Here is a 17,810-nt window from a genome sequence, read left to right on the forward strand (position 1 = left end):
TAATCATTCCTACAGGGCTGGTGCTGTTTATTTTGCTGCCCTTTCGTAGGTGGACACTGGGTGCGGTGGGCGTGCTTGTCTAAGTACCTGTTTGTAGAACACTCAGGCAGGGCAGCGCTAAGGCAGCAGTAACCTGAAACCAGTCTAGTTGGTTTTCCTTCCCAGCAGCCAGAGAAAATCTGCATTCCAGATGAAACCTGCCGGCTAGCTGAAGAAAAGCATTTTAAATCAAAAGACATTCCAAGGGTAGTAAATTAACTGCTCTCAGAGTTGTGGGCACTCTGAGAGGATCATTTTTCTTTACTTCCGGTCCTTGATTAAGGGTTTCTAAGAGACTGTTGATGTGGGCAAATTGCTGGGTTTAGGGCCTCGCAGCCCAGGCCTTTGATTACCATCCGATGGGAAAGAGGGCTCACTTTGGTCATTTTCTGCTGATTCACTTTGGAATCTCTTGGGCTGCACCAGGGGGTGGTTCAGGGCTGTCCGGACCAGCTTGCCAGCTCAGCACTTTTAAAAACCTCAACTTGCTCACCAATGAGGAAGTTGAATGCCACTTGGAGAATCGTAGGCTCTGGGGCGGAGCTCCTCCTGAAGTCCTGGGCTGGGATTACAGGACAGGCTGACTTTGCCTGCGACAAAAAGCCTTTTGTCCTGGGGAGTAAATACGGAAGTCCAGAAGAGCAGCCTACCTGCTCAATTGTAGTAAGGTGTGCAGCCCCAGCTGCTTTGGGGCATAGAGTTGCCCAGACTTAACAAGTTGCCTTGGGCACGCCGGCATCGAGCAAACCGGAAGGGAGGACGCTTGTGACCTGAAAGAGACCAAGTGTGTTCTCTGAGCTGCTGAAAGCCTGGCTCCCTCCCCGGTGCTGTCGCTCCCTGTCCTGTAAGTCAAGAGCAGATGGAGCGGATAAACTGAGAGAGCAGGGCAGGTAACACAAGGCAGAACTTGTGTCAAGGGCACTGCCGGGACATGGAGGAGGTTGGTAACTCTCTCAGCAGCAGAGATGTGCTGGAACCAGACAAATCCGAAGCCGGACTTGAGATGGCTCAGTCAATCCTGAGTAAATTCTCTATGAAATCCCTGTTTGGATTTACAAGTAAATTGGACTCCTTGGATCCTGAAGAGGAAGATGCTGTGCTGAAGGCATTTCGCAGTGTAGAGGCGGATCCCGCTCCTGAGGGAGGCGATCCAGGTAAAGGCTCAGATCAGCCACAGGCAGAAGCTCCAATTCCACCTGATCTTAAAAATGATGGAAAGTCTGCAAGGGCGGAGACAGAATCTGAGGGAAGTCAGGGGAAAGGCAGATCAAATGCCTCTTCCCCTGGTTATGAGCTGCTTTCACCTGCAACTGTGAGTGTGGACAGCGAGGAAGTCATCTGGGTCCGAGGGACACTGGTTCATACCACCAGTGATTCTGACTCTGAAGATGGAGGCCAGGAGGCAGAGGAAGGAAGCGGCCTGGATACCCAAAAGCCCACCACAGTTATTTTATGTGAACCTTCTCAAGAGCCTAAAGACAGACCAGGGGATTCCGAAGAAAATACTGATGCTGGGAACACTGATGGTGCAGAAGTCTGTGCTGAAGAGTCTCCGAGAACTTTATCTGAGACAGGTAGCAGACTGGAACCTGGTGGTGATGGTAGCCATCCTGCAGAGCACAGCCCCAGTCAGGGCCAGGCTGCAGAAGAAGGGTCTCAAATCCCACCCGCAGCAACAGACCAGACTGTAAGTGTGCTTGAGAGCACTGTTTCAAAGAGAGAAGCTCCCGGAGAGAAATCCTTCCAACTTCCAGCTTTCTTCAGTGGACTCCGTGTGCTGAAGAAGGGGGCTACCGCAGAGGCAGGGGAGACCATCACTGAAATCAAACCCAAGGACAAGGACGGGGACCTGGCTTTGCTCAAGTTGACCCAGCCTGTTCAGAAGTCTCTGATACAGGGAGGCCCACAGACAGTGAAGAGCCAGGTTAGAGCAACTGATCCGAAGGCCACTCCCACTCTCCTGGAGCAGCTATCTCAGCTACTCAACATTGACATGCCAAGAACCGAGCAGAAGGAAGCGGACCCCCAGGTTCACGGTGCCGATGAGATGGGTTATAGTACTGACCAGGAGAGCCACAAGAGCCCTGAAGATGCCCACGTCCAGGGTGACCAGGTGAAGGCAAAGCCACCAGAGACTGCTCTGGAGGCCTTTAAGGCCTTATTCATCCGTCCCCCCAAAAAGGAGAGCACAGCTGACACCTCTGAGCTGGAGGCTCTTAAGCGAAAGATGAGGCATGAGAAGGAATCACTACGAGCTGTGTTCGAGAGGTCCAAGTCACGGCCGGCAGACAGCCCATCTGATCCCAAAAGCGTATGTAGAATTGGATGATGCATTTTGCCATAAAATTATCCTGTAATTTTTTTCTTTCTTTCCAGGTTCCCTGTTAAAATGAATCTTAGTTGCCTGTTATCATTATTATACTTTCTTGATAAAAAAATGAATTGTGATACTAAGTGTCTTGCAAAAGAGTTCTAAGTTGGACAGAAGTGCTTCTCTTATGTTGTCCTTGAATGTAATTAAGTGGGATCTATGTGTGGATGTAATGGGAAGGAAGGGAAAATGTGCACCCTGAATTTGAGCATGCTGGCCATTGTGCATTAGTGAAGTGCTGTGATGTAGAAGTATAGTCCAGATTTATAGGGGTTCCTTTACCATGCAGTCATACACCTGTGAACACTAACGCTTCCTTTAGCAAAACGTGAGTTTATGATGTAACCAAAATGTCCTGTGTTGTTTATATAGCGTCCTGGTTGAGTACTGAATTTAGAATGAGTGCTGGATTTTAATACCAACTCTGCCATTTATGATAATTCCTGAGCCTGTCTTGCCATATAAAAAAAGAAGAAGCTGGCCCTCACTCTTATGGAAGAGTAAATGAAATCAGCACCAGAGAACCTAGCAAATAAAAGATGTAATCATTCAAAGAAATTGGAAATTAATTTATAATGACCAGGGAGTGTTTGGCATTGAAAGTTCATGGGAACAGTGGATAGAATTTCTTGTCAAACATCAATTCAGGATAGGATTATCTTGTCTGTGTGTATGTTTAATTAAGCTATTAAAAGTTAAAGTCTGGAGAACGGTTATCATAGATTATAGTTAGATCCACTCACAACGTAGCATTCTAATTGCAAAATTCAACTCCTTAAAGAAAAATTGAGCACAGAGTCTATCTCTTTTATTTTGTAATGAGAAAGAATCAAAATTAGTGTGGAATGTTCAGAGAAAGAAGTGTGTCTTCCGTTATGGCTACGTTCACGGGAAATGCAAGCTTAGTCCTTACGATATGTAATTTGTTTCGATCAGAGTGGCAAATATTCCTGTAAGTGTGCCAGGCGATAATGGTTTGTTTCTGCAGCTGAGAGATTTCATGTGCCCTTTAAAAGGGCTGAATAACAAACACTAAGGGTTGTGTGTTAGGTAGTCTTGCATGCTTTTGTTTTGTCTTTTATTTTGTTTTTATATTATGTTTGCTTGTTTGTTTGTGTCGGTTTTATTTTTTAACTTTAGTTTTTACCCCAGCTGATCTTTTACCCTCCCAGAAAAAAAAGGTTCATCTTGTACCGAGACGGCTCAATTACATGTAATAGGAGCAACGTACCACTGACCATTAACGTGGATATTAGAATCAGTGTTAGGGTGCATGGTTTCAAGAATCAGTTGACTCTGGCCACACTTACTTAAATTATTCTTTACCTGTTTCTGCACAGCCTGACCAGAGCCCCACAGAGCAGGACGACAGGACTCCAGGCAGACTCCAAGCTGTCTGGCCACCCCCAAAGACAAAGGACACAGAAGAAAAAGTGGGACTGAAGTACACTGAAGCAGGTAATGTGAAAGGAAACTGGCACCCAGGAATGAGCCTCTTCCCACAGTGGCATTTAGTTCAAGTTCAGCGGACTCTCAGCATGGGGGTGTGTTTCACCGTACATTACAATGCAGAAGGCTTCTTCTGCTGTTGGTCTTGGCATGAAAGCACACCACTCTCCCCATTTACTATGAGTGAACGTCTCAGGGACGAAACGTGACTGCTGTGCGATGAATGGAAGGGGGCACGTGGGTCAAGTAGGAGAGCCTTTGGGGAGCGAAATGGAGCAGGTAGATTACAAATTCTTCTGGAAGCAGGTGGCTGGGCACATAGAATGCTGTGTGAGCTGGCAGCATCGCTGGAAGAGGCGAGTATGATTCTCCAGGACTGTAATCTGATGTTCTGTTTGTCTCTGAGTAATGCTTCCCAGATAAAGGAACCTTGTGCAGGCTGAACATACAGATGCCATATCAGTTACTCGCTCACTCTTGTTAGACAAAGCTTCGTTTAATGCATGTCCAGTTTTAAGACACCCTACCTCTCTGGAAAACTTCCCAGGAACTCAACTTGAATCTATTTATAAGGAATAGGGCTCTAGATATTTTACTCTTTAAGTGGAAGGTTAAAAAAAATCATTGTAGAACTAGACATGGATATATTTTAATTGTGCATCTCTCTCTCTCTCTCTCTCTCTCTCTCTCTGTGTGTGTGTGTGTGTGTGTGTGTGTGTGTGTGTGTGTGTGTTAGGGGTAGGGGCTGTGTTTTATCAAAATGCTTTGCTTTACTTTCTTCCTGGTATTTGGAAACTTATCTGTCCTACCCAGAGACTGCCACTCCAAAATATGGTGACAGTGCTGTTTTCTTTATTTAATTTAAAGGATTACCTAGAAATTATCAGATGCTAGAAAAGAATTTCTGACAGCTTTTCATTTTTGTGTTCCAGTTTCAATCTCATAGTAACTTCCCTGAAGTGAGATCTAATTGAGATTCTGGACTGGCGAGTCCTGGGAAGGGGCCTTGTCCCATGCTAAGCTGAGCTTCTTTGCAGCGCTGAGGCTGCTGGCCCTGGAGTGCACCTCTGATCTCTGCTGAGTTTTCACTTAACTCCATGGTGGGTAGAAAAAGGAAAGCTGTAGTCTGATACACCCAGACAGGTCACTATTTTCTATCTCAGTCCTGGTCAATACTCAAGGGAGAAAGGGTTCCCGCTCGAAAGAATCACTTAAAATCCCTTGTCTGTTCTGTGAGCCTAAGGCCTTTGCATTTCCCATTTTCTCTCTTCCCCATGGGATAGGGGAATCTTCACTGTGACACCACATGACTTCCTCCATGTCCCCGACGTTTTTGTCTGTTCCCATTTTACCCATATGTTAGCAGTTCATTGCCACAAATCTTTAGAAGGTAAAGAGAAGCCCTTTGTTCTTCTATGTGTGGCTTTTTGTGGCTGTGGTGGTGGTGAGCATGCATGTAAGTTCAGTCTGCGTAGTGTGTAGAAATACTTCTTTTTGTAAGGGGCTCAAAGTTTAGTTAATGCATCAGGCTTTGTGGAATATCAAGTAGTAGTTGAGAATGCACACCTTGGCAGGGGGCCCTGGAGGTGGTCTCTAACCTCCACATACGTCATCACAGACTTGTGACTTCTCTGTGACAGTTAACTACATCATAGCGTTTTATCATTTTCCTGCACTGCTTTTCTTACGGGATTAACAACGAAAACCTCATCCTTAGTGAAAATATGTATAGCTACTTCAGTTCCCAGCATGCATGCAATTTCTCCCAATTGGAATGCGATCTAGGATCACAACATTGACCCCCACCAAGTCACTTGCTTAGCTTGGTATAGAGTGAGGTATTAAATGCCCTGAAATTGCCTAAACCTTACAAAACAAAACATAGCCTACAGTGAGTCCTAATTCATGAGTTAGAGATTTTAGTCTTGATCTCATTAGGATAGCGTGGCCACCTTCCTTGCCACGGTGGGCATTTGCTAAGTAGACAAGTAAGAAGTAGATGTCATAAGTGCTTCTTGAGTGCAGTCTAGTCCTGTTTTCCATTGCTCCTTAGTTCTTGCTTTGTGTCATTCATTTGTCTTCCACTTCTGGAGGCTCAAAGGGGCATCCATCCCAGTTAACAGTGGCTGTGATTCGTCGCCTTTCTAACATGGTTGTGAGAGCCACTTCAGACCTTAAATGACCTTGTGAGAAGGGGACAGGTGAGAGGCACATTATTGATAATTCCATTGGGTAAGACAGCAGGGTGGCCATGCACTCCCAGGAGCCCCTCTTGATTATAATACTGTGGCACAGCTCTGTTCTGTGTCTGCTGCCTAGATGCCTGGGAGCCTTCTAGTACTGGTGTATGTTAGGGGATGTGATTTCCGCAGAAGGATAAGACATCCAACACATTTTGTACCTCCTTGGTAATTTTGAGAAAGCTAATACCACCTCTTCCCCCACCCCCTCATGCTTATCTTATAAGCTCTGTTGTTGAGTAAACTGAAATCTCAGGAATTTGGTGTATATCTGAACATATTTTGTGAACTCTGCATTGGTTTGCCTGCCCCTAGGGGAACACACTAAGGTCAGCCAGTCTCCAGGGAGCTTAGAGACATCAGTTTAAGTGAAGGCAACTCTGGGTATCCCAAGTCTTGAGCCTTTACATCTTCAGTGTCCTTCAGCGTTCCCAGGATTTATTAGTCACTAATCTAAAGAGACAGGAGAGTAAGAAAGAACTCAGTGTTTTATTCCGAGTGGACACTGGAATTCTATGCTGATGAGAGAGATGGTCAGTTCATGTAAAGCTTTCCCATGAGTTCCTCCTACTCTACCCACCCTGTGGTTCCCTAGCCCATTTCTACTGGCATTTCTTAATAAGTACTCTCTGTAGTGACTTATGAAATCACTTGATCCTACAGATTACATTTTATTGAGGATAAAATGAAAATGAGCTAAAATAGGAGAATCTGTGAATCTTTTTTTTTTTAAACAAGAGCACAAATCTACTTTTATTTATTTACTCTCCATTAGTTTAAATCTGGGATGGGTACAGCATCACACGGATTCTGTGTCCAATGGCCTTTGCAGGAAGGTTGCTTCGGAATTTGGCGCGACCCATACCACTGTTTTCCATGGACCCGAGTTACTTTTCCCCAGACCACTCTGATTTTGTTTGGTTTGCCCCCAGGAGTCACTGTATTGTTTTTTGCTTTGTACACATAAGCACACCTCTTGCCTAAGCAGAACTCAGTTTCATTTCGGGCATAAACACCTTCGATTTTAAGAAGAGCCGTGTGCTTTCTTTGGTTCCGGAGGCCTCGCTTGTAGCCAGCAAAAATGGCCTTGCACCACAGCCTTCCAGACATACTTGGTTGTTGTTGTTGTTGTTGTTGTTGTTTTAGAAGTCCTGTTCCCAGCAGGCCTCCAAAGTCACCAAGATGGTAGAAAGAGGAATCTGTGAATCTTAAATGGTGCTTTCTAGAGTCTTCCTAGTCTATGAGGGTACCTCGCAGTGGTTCCTCATGTGCACTGCCAGCAGGCTCCCTTCTGCCATCCTGCGGCTACCAGCATCTTCTGCAGCTTTGAGCACTGCAACCACTTCTCTCTAGGTTTTGCTGGAGTATCCACTGCCGCAGGTTGGCCCGTGTCCACATCAAGGGCATTGTTGCCCCTACTCTCTGAGTCCTTGGAGCCTTGGTGATGTGCCAGTTGAGAGCTGTCACTTAATGGACGTCCACAGGGAATGGAGTTGACCTCTACATAGGGATTGAGTTTGGAACTAACAGTGTTAACTCATACTGTCCCCGAAGTGCTTTGCTCAGATAGAACAGAATATTCCCACCCCGTTCAATATGCTGAGCCTTCCTTCCTATATTGTTATGGTCAGTGTGAGCCAATTCTGTGTTTTGAATGTCTCATAATAACTTTGAGTGAACGGAGCATTTTACCCCCATTTTACTTGGCTTGGCTCAGCTGGGACATAGTCCTCCCGGAATTCTTTCTCCTAATACCACTCTGGTATTGATGTGATCTGTGAATGGTCTTGTGTTGTGTTTAAGTGGGTTCCTCTGTTACAAAATGCAAAGAGAAGCCAGGTCGTCTGGAGCCACTTAAGAGACAGGTCATAAAGAACGGTGACAGCAAGCCTCGAGAGGCAAGTTAATCACCCCCTGTGCAGGTACACTGCCTGCATTCCTTAAATGATTTTTCCTTAAATGATTTTTCCGCTGCTTTTTTCTTCCTTCCCTCCATTTCACAACAGAATTCAATTTGGAACAAAAATTCAGGTTTTTGTCTCTGAGTTTTGAATTGATTTCACGGCAGGGTTTTAGAATAACTGTCCTCTCTAAGTTCATGCGTGCATGGACTTCCTGTGGCTGTGTTTGCATAGTTCCTTGGCATCTGTAGTTCTGTGATGCTGTCGCACACCTCACAGCTCAGCATCCCCAGTTCGCCTGTGAACTTCAAACAGTATTTTCTGCTCTTCTGATCTATCTGTTCCTTCAAACCTCTTTACAGAGGGGTCTCCTTTGGGAGTTTTTCTTGGGATAGCATTATCTTGTTAGTGTGAGGTGAGGATGAAAATTCTTAGTGTTTGCACATATTATAGAAAACCTTATCTAGAGGATTTTATGATTTTTAGAAAAATTTAAAATTATTTGCATATATAAACAGTTATACATGTATGTGTGCCTTGTACTTTAATCTGAATATATCTCCAGACCTATTATTTAATAATGAATGCTTTGTTTCAGTTTGTTTCTTGGATTAGTTTTCTGATTTTAGAATATTTCTGACCCTGATGACTAAAGCTTCTTGGGTTTTATGTACTTCCTTTCCAAGTCCAGAGTTTGTCCCAGTTCAGGTCACGTTTGGATGCACCGAATACTGAGGACCCTTCTCTGTCCTTGGCTTAGTGATTTTAAGTATTTTGAGAGCTTTTAAAACCCTAGTCATGGAGACTGGAGAGATAACTCAGAACATGTAAGTGCTCTTCTGAAGGAGCAGGGTTTGATTCCTAGCACCCACACGGTAATTAAAAACGGTAGTAACTCTAATTATAGGGTACCTGACACCCTCCTTTGGCCTTTGAGGTCAGTGCGTGCACATGCTGCACAGACATGCACACACACAAAACACATACAAAAATTAACAAATCTCAAAAAAGCTAATAAAACCATGTAATAATAACCAAAAGCTACTGAAAAACATGCTGCCCTCACCTTTGCGTGATGTGCCTGACGACCAGACATCTGTTTGTGTGCCCAGGTTCAGATGAGAGGAACCTCTCTCTCTCTGTTCTTGATACTCATTCCTCTTTTGCTACTGTGTTCTGTGACTGGTGGCATTTGTCAATATATTATTATGGTGAAACTCAAAATCCTGAGAGACAACGAAGTCAAAGCTTGCAGAATTAAAAATGTCCCCACTTGTTGACTTGTCAGTCTCTTATGAATTGCCCATGGGAAGGGGAACAGGGGTGATGAAGAACAAAAACACTTATGTCTTCTGATATGAACTGGGCACCTTTGGTTTTTCTTCCTCTGTGCCGCTAAGGAACCTTGTTCACTACTGGCAACACTTCCGAGCTAGGCTCGGCAAGCCATAAATGCCGTCCTCTGAGTGTTAGCGTGGTCAGTCAGCTCAGGTTATTGGGGTTGCGAGCAAGCTGCCAGCATAGTGTCATCTCCTGGGACTTTCATTGCCAGAGCTTAGAGGTACCAGGCTCAGAACAACTTGGAAACGTTTCCTATGGAGAGACCTGTGGATCAGCTCAACCCGCACCGGCGTGAGGCTCTGCCTGCCCTCGGGTTTGTGTCTCATTTGCCTGAAGTGAGAGAGCTCTTCCTGGTGAGTCAGACATCCTTGCTTCATCAGCCAGGGAGAGCTAAAAATACCATGGAATCATTGGCTACTGTAGCCTGAGTTTTAATTTCTCCATCCGTGGCTAACAGAGTGTGTTAATCCTGGGTGGATGTTGCCTTAAAGTCATGTGTCTAGATGACTTGTCTCATGTCCCCTTTAACTGCCTAGGCAGTGGATTTGCTCATCGTGTGTTCTGTGGCCCTTCCACTCTGCCTGAAAGACCCTCAGATAGAGGAGACTCTCGCTCCAGTCCTGAGGACACCTGCCACCCCACGAACACACGGGACTCAGTCTTGATGTAAAAACAAGAGGTTTACTCGGGATACCAGTGCACTGGGGCTCGACACGGACCTCACGCAGGACAGAGTGAAGAGCCCGGAACAGCAGAAACATACAGTGTTACTTAGTCATCTCAAGGCCACACAGTTCCATTAGCTCAGCTATTTCGGTGCCAAGGATATCTGACAAGGCAGATGTTTCTCGTCCTGGAGTTCCTGGGACAAGGCCGCAACCATATCAGCGCAGCTTTTCCAGTACCAAGGACGTCTGACTTGACAAATGTTTTTTTGTCCTGGGGTTCCCAGAACAAGGCCACAGCTATATCATCTGTTCTTGTGTCTGGGTAGCTTCTTGGAGAGTGGGTGGGACTGTGCTTTTTGTACTCTCTGGTCTAACGTCTAGGGGCTAAGCAGAGGCCAACTTAAAATTTTCATTTTTAAGAAATGGCTGCACTAATGTCAAGCGGGGATCTTTCATGCCATCACTTGCATGACGTGATTTTCATAGCACATAACTTAGAGATGTCGGAACTAGAGACCAGGACAGCCTTGCATTTTGTGGGTATGTGCAGAAAAGGGCTGAAGACTGGGAAGCTGGAGGTGAAGCAGCGCCAAGCTTCCATTTGCTGTAATGCTTGGAAAATCAACTTCCCCAAACCAAGTTGCAGCTAAAACTTGACATTTATGAAGGGAATCCCGAGTGCAGACCCAAAAACTGTGTTCAAAGAGTTTAAGATGTGGCTTTTGTTTGTTTATACATTTATTTAGTTATTTGTTCTTCTGGCTAACCGTATATCAGCTTGACATATAAACCAGAGTTAGCTTAAAAGAGGGAACCCCAGTTGAGAAAATACCTCCATAAGATCCTGCTGTAAGGCATTTTCTTAGTTAGTGATTGATGGGGAAGGGTCCAGCCCATTGTGGATGGTGCCATCCCTAGGTTGGTAGTCCTGGGTTCTGTAAGAAAGCAGGCTGAGCAAGTCAAGGATGACAAGCCAGTAAGCAGCACCCCTCCATGGCCTCTGGATCAGCTCTTGTCTCCAGGTCCCTGCCCTGTTTGAGTTACTGCCCTGACTTCCTTTGATGATGAACAGCAGTATGGCAGTGTAAGCCAAATAAACCCTTTCCTTTGGATCATGGTGTTTTCTTGCAGCAATGGCAACACCAACTAAGACTTTTGCCTACCATTTGAGGAGTTGAATGTCATCACACACAGAGGTCAAAGGATAACTTGTAGGTGTCTGCAGTTCTCTTTCTTCCCTCAGTGGATGGTGGTGGTGAGACTCAGGTCTCCTTTGTTGTATATACCTTAGCTTTCAAATCGCCAGGCCTTCACCTCATGCTATCTTTTACTTCAGAGTTTTGCTGGCAAGTCTTTCTAAAGCTTTTTCTTGTCATTGTTGCTACAATTTACACTTTTTAAGAAAGTTTCCCCCAATAGAATGCAGAAAAAAATCTGCTTTAACTAATAATGCATATACATGTTTAGATTTTATTTCCAATGAAATATATTAATTTATATTAACAAACTATCAGTAATAATATGTAAGTTTTGTTTTTCTCAAACTGATACCCATCTTCCCAGCCCCATTTAGTAAATGCTACATTCTTGCAAAAGTGCCAGTTCACACCATGTATACAAATTCACTCCATATTTCTGTCTCTTTCCAGAATAGTTATTTGTTTTCACTTATTGTTTTTATTACTATATTCACCCAGACACTGTGACAATCACCTCAACTTACTTTTTCCTCTAGATTCTTATACACACAAATTGTTGTATATACACTTTACAGTGAGTTTCCCAGGACTGGTGACAGGGCTCTGAGGTCAGGAAGGTGCTTGCTTGCACAAGCACAAGAGAGTTGGTGTCTCAGAACAATCTCTTGCACACACAGAGGCCAGGTAGGGTGATGTGTGTGATCCCAGTGCTGGGGAGGCAGAGCCAGGTGGGTCCTGAAGGCTCACTGGCCAGCTAGTCTAGAAGGATCAATGAGCTCGAGGTTCAGTTAACAATGTCTCAAAAGACACAACAATGTCCGTACACTGTCCTATACACGGAAACTGATCATGATGACAAGTGATGTTCTCTGCATAGCTTACTACATTAACATTTAAGGAGAGAGTTCAGTCAGTAGAGCATTTGTAATACAAACATTAATCACCTCAGTTCAATCCTCAGAACCCACCTAAAAATGCCATGTGTCAGGCCTATGTTGATAATCCCAGTGCTGGAGAGGTGGAGACAAGGATGTCCTCAATGTTCACTGGACAGCTAGCTTGGTTTAACTGATGATCTCTAGGCCAATGGGAGATCCTGTCTCAAAGGAGGTGGACGATGTAGGTGTTGTCCCCTGGTCTCCACACACATGCATGTATGCTCACACATACACATTCACAAACGTAGAAATAATCAATAAGCTGGGCCTGGTAGTTGAGGTCTGTAATCCCAAGTACTCAAGAGTCTAAAGCAGGGGGTTTCCAAGTTCAAAGCCATCCTTAATTGTAGATTAAATACAAGGCCAACCTGGGTTACATAGTGAAACGCTTTCAAAGTAAAAACGACAGGGGCTGGAGAGGTGGTTAGGAGCACTTACTGTGCGCAGGTACGAGTGCATATCTGCAAGACCAGAGGTCTGAGGGCTATGTTGGATGCATTCTTCAAAAGCTGCCCATCTTATCACACACAGTATAATGTTCTCAGGGTTCATCAATGTTGTGGCATGTTATGGGATTCTAAGATTGAATACTTTGTATCCCTTACTGTGTTTTGTTCACACATTCTTCTGTGATGTGAGTTGTTCCTATCCTTTAGTGTCAGTAGTGTACCTATTTGATTGTGCAAAGCCCCAAAGCTTCAGGATATGCTGTCAATCATTTAGTGTTCTCTCTCTCTCTCTCTCTCTCTCTCTCTCTCTCTCTCTCTCTTTGTATGTGTGTGCATGTGTGTGTGTACATGCACAGTCAGTGCACAGAAGTCATATTAACAGATTATCACTGTCACTTTTTGAGGAATTTCCGATTTTTCTGTTTTTTCCCCCTTTGGAGTCAGGGTCCCAGTGTATCTTGGTATGCTGGGACTCTCTATGTAGACCAGGCCAGCCTTCAACTCTGAGATTTTTCTGTCTCTGACCACCCCCCAAGTTCTGAGATCAAAGGAGTGTGTCACCACACCTGGCTTCTAGACTTAAAAAAATAAAATAGCAATATAATTTTTCATTGCTATCAACACTTCACAAACTTCTATTTCTTTACATCCTGCAAGCATTATTATTATTTTAAACATAGCCATCCTAATGAATATGAATGATTTCTCCTGTGCTCTGAATTGCATCTCTAGTGGTATGACACTGAACGTCTTTCTGAGTGCCTACTGGAGAAATATATATATCGGAAATGTCTCTTCTATCCCTCTGCCCATTTTTTAATTGAACTGTTAACAATAGAGAATAAATCAGTTTCCCTAGCTCCCTGCTGTCTGGGACAAATAAATCTGAACATAGCTAATAGTTGACATCTTATGTCTTTTTGATTTCAAAGGCTTCCTTTCAGTGTTGTCCAGTTCATGGTCATACTGGACTAGAGATTTTATTCAATTCTATTATAGACCTGGACTTTTAAGTGCTGTTTGAATTTGCTCCACTAGGGATATTCTTATTAAAATGATTCATAATATTCTTCCATTTGATTGGTGGTTAACATTTTGATTTACTGATGAAGATCCGTTTCTACGTTCTTTCCCTTTTTAAAAAAAAGATTTATTTATTTAGTATGTATACATCACTCTGCCTTCATTCATGACTGCATGCTAGAAGAGGGCACAAGATCTCATTATAAGTGGTTATGAGCCACCATGTGGTTGCTGGGAATTGAACTCAGGAAGAGGAGACAGTGTTCTTAACTCAGTGCTCTTAACTTTTCAGCCATCTCTCCAGGCCCATTTCTATTTTTATGAAAAACAAGTCCTTGTAATTGTGATGTAAGGCTGAATTTTATTTGATAATTTTCTGATTATTTATTTGAATGCCCTCCAATTTATACCAATGTAATCGTTTAAGTAAGAAATGTTTCCCATAGACTCATGTATTTGAACACCCGGTGTCCATTTGTTTGAGAAGATTATAGAACCTTCAGGAAGTAAAGCATTGCTGGAGGAAATACATCACTGGGGTGGGCTTTCAGAGTTGAAAGCTGGACCTCACTTCCTGTTCTCTATATCTCTGTATCTCTGTGCTTCCTTTGTGGGATGATGTTATCTCCCTGCTTCTCCGTCCTGCTGCTGCTAGCCTTCGCCACCATTATGGACTCATTTCTGAAACCGTAAGATGAAATAAACCCTTTCTTCCTTCAGTTGCTTCTGAAGATGGTGTTTTACCTCAGCAACAGAAAAGTAACCAATACAATTAGCATATATTTATTATTTTCAGTAAGAGTTTAATTATGACATTTTCATAATGTGAAGATGAACATGTATAATAAATGCATTAATCATGTGCAATGTATATTCCCCTTCTCTGAAGATCTGGCATCTTAAATACTGAAGTGTTCACCAAAAATATCTTTGTGACTTCAAGATAAAAGAAAATATTAGGACATTTTTCTGTATATAAGTAACAGAGAGTACAAGGGTCATGTCAGAGCACTAAATTAGTTAAAAACAGAAACAAATGATTTTCAGATCTGTATTCCGTTTCCCTTAGCATCAGGACTTCTTCAGTACACCAGTTTTCAAGATAAGTAGAAGTGAATTCAGATAAAGAACTGCCATTGTGTGTCGAGATCCATGGCATGGCTAGGGTAACTCCTGGGGGATTTTCCTTGAGTTTGTGAGAACACATTCTATCTCATGATGTAATCCTAGAACTTGCAAATGGCTGGGATATCAGAGTCCAAGATTATATCTCACTCCTATTTAGTGACACCAACACGTTATAAGTATCTACTTCAGTGGTGCTGGTATTAAACTTGCAAATGCATTTAATAATACACTCATTCATTTAGCAAATATTCCCCTAGTATCCGCTATGTACAGGTAAATGTGATAGGTGCTTGGAATGCAAAGAGGAACACAGCGGGATTGTTGCTCGGAAGCGGCTTATGATTTTACTTTTAGTTTTTAGTTTTATTTTTCACCAGGGTATAAAGGGTTGGTTGGGGAATGAAGAATGGGAAAAATGTGAAATTATACAAAAAGCTTAATTGAACAGCCTCAATGCTCTGATAGAAGAATGTGTGACATGTGGTTGAATGACATTGGTCTTATATGGAGAAATGAGAAGAATCCTCACAAGTCAGCTTGGAAAATGACAGTCTGGGTGAGAGGGATGAAGCTGAGAAAGAACAAACATACACACACAGGGACAGCAGTTCCTTGTGGTTGTCATAAACGAATACATAAGGAAGCTGGACTTGGCAGCATAGGCTTATACTCTCAGGTACTCTAGAGGCTGAAGCAGGAGGACCCAGAGTTCTGGGCCATCCTCGGGGATATATGCTGTGCAGTGGTGTTATGCCTGTAGTTTGAGGGGTTACCAGGTCTTGGGAGGAAAAAGAATGTGTGGTATGCTGTGTTGAGGACTGAAGCTATTCGTGGAAGCTATTGAGCAATTTTAGGCTGAGAAATAACGTAACTAAATATTGGTTTTTCGAGAGTCCTCTGTGGGTAGTAAGGAAGAATGTTAATGTCAGAGGGACAAAGGAGGAGTGGAATGAGTAGGAAGTCTTGCTTGGAGTTCCTTGTGTGGTCTAGAGGGAAAGATAGTAGGGGCAGTCAGTGACTCTCATTGTCTTGTGAACAGATACATTCTAAGTCTTCATTATTCATGATGTGGTGTGATAATGGGAAATGAGATCATTTAAATCAGTAGATTCCTCTGGTTTCACTTTTAGGTAATGGCTCATCTTTTTTTTTTTTTTTTTTTTTTTTTTTTTCTTATTAAGCCTATTGCCTGGTATACCAGAAGAATAAAGTAAGATCATTTGAACTTAAAACATCTGGGAAGATTATGGAACTTTAAAGTGATATATATGCATATGTGTGTATACTCTTTACTTTCTTTAATTATTTAATTATTGGATGAAACATCTTTCATTAGTGTCAGGCCATTTCATTAGTGTTGAGCTCATATAATGCAAACTTTCCAAAAATAACTTTTCTAGGAATTATTTTTCTTAATAACTTAATTTTCTTTTTAACTAAAAAAATAATTATATTGCAGCAATTCAATTAGACAGCATACTACCAAAGCACTAAGGTCTCTGTGACAAGACAATACCACATACATTAGTCTATACTTTCCGACTCAGCCATTGTTTTTATCTTACCTTCGTCTTTCAGAATCTACCCACTTTTCTCTCACTTTCCACTTTGCTTCCTTGACTCTCCCGCCATCCCATGAATCCTCATCTGACACTGCCAATGAGAGTCGTTTAATGATTGGAGCTTTATTTAAGCTTTTTACCACTCGCCGAGCACTTTGCTCCTTGAGCCCTCTATTCAGATGACCCGTTTACAATGAAGAAGTCTTGGGACCATTTTTATTAAGATGAATGGATACTTGAGTAATCAAGAGATGGAGAGTTCTTAAACCAAGCGACACAGCAGGCCCTTTCCAAGGGTCAGAAGGAGACAATTTACATCAATTTTTATCCCAGATGCTCCATTGCCTTTATTAATGATATTCAAAATATACCTTTGTCCATGGGAAAAAAAAACAATCAAACAAAACAACCCAACACTCTTACAGCAGGGGATTAATCTGGAGCCATGAGTAACCACGCCTGGGACCCAGATTTAGTTTCTCTAAATCCGTGTTCTGTGTTCTGACATGCTAACAGTTTGCTGAAGTTCTTACAGTAATAGAAAAAAGTCAGAAATCAAGGCACTTGTAAAAGATGTTGATGGAGGCATTAAGTACGTGGGTTTAAAACTCTGCTGGAGGCCTCAGGTGCCTTGTGTTGTATTTCGGGTGTCTCATTGTATTCTTAGCCTTTTGGTTGTAGAAAGTAGAGATTTCTTGTTACATTCTGAAAGGTCTTTATCTTTTAGGCATAGGATGAACCATTGCACACAGAAGTGGGTAGGGAATGGTTATTTAGGGGGCTAAAGGTAGCCTAAGATAAAGTGTAATTAGTTTCTTAACATCCAACAGTCTCCCTTCTACGCAGCCATTGACGTTCTATTGAGTTTCTCAGCTTTTCCAAAGGTTCAAGTTTCAGTATAACTTCTTTCTGGAAACTTGTTCCCAGTTTACTGAAATGCCTAGCAACACATCCTACCCATTCCAATAAAATGAATAACTTACCCAGAAGTAAACCTATAGCTAGCATTCTTTTGATAACTAGAATGTTTTTATAATATTTTTAATATTTCTATCCCATAGAAATTATGAGATGGAGATCAATACAAGGCATTCATTTGGATAAGTTCTGTGGGAAAACTGAAATGTATGTATGAATGTATTGATTTATTTTTGGTTTTTCAAGACAGGGTTTCTTTGTGTGTAGCCCTGCCTATCTTGGAACTTACTCTGAAGACCAGGCTGGCCTCAAACTCACAGAGATCCACCTGCCTCAGCCTCTCAAGTACTGGGACTATTAGTGTACACCACCACTGCTTGGCTCTGAAATGTTTTAAGAGATAAAAGAAGCCGTAAAAACATTCTGAGCATTAAAGCAGAATTTATCTATACTTTTAAAAAGAAAACAGATGGTGCTGGGTGCTGTAAATCAAGATGTTTATTCGATACCATTGACTACATATAAATGTGCCAGAGTTGTTTTAAGATATCAGTATTCATAAATTCTTCATAACTTGACTTACA

General features: G+C 42.6%; 1 protein-coding gene and 1 pseudogene across 4 annotated transcripts in view; one reads left to right on the forward strand and one right to left on the reverse strand.

The window, feature by feature from the left end:
- The window catches only part of Fmn1 (formin 1), a 377,899-nt gene that overhangs the window by 116,341 nt on the left and 243,748 nt on the right, over positions 1–17,810 (forward strand). For 3 of the 4 annotated variants that reach the window (NM_001447270.1, XM_087651256.1, XM_087651258.1), the window contains 1 exon segment: positions 3,751–3,868. In NM_001447270.1, coding sequence (NP_001434199.1) covers positions 3,751–3,868 — 118 coding nt within the window. 4 annotated transcript variants of the gene reach the window in all.
- Positions 6,846–7,214, reverse strand: LOC134486423 (large ribosomal subunit protein eL33-like; annotated as a pseudogene).

Source organism: Rattus norvegicus, chromosome 3, assembly GCF_021556685.1.
Source record: "Rattus norvegicus strain SHRSP/BbbUtx chromosome 3, alternate assembly SHRSP_T2T, whole genome shotgun sequence".
Taxonomy (NCBI): Eukaryota; Metazoa; Chordata; class Mammalia; order Rodentia; family Muridae; genus Rattus; species Rattus norvegicus.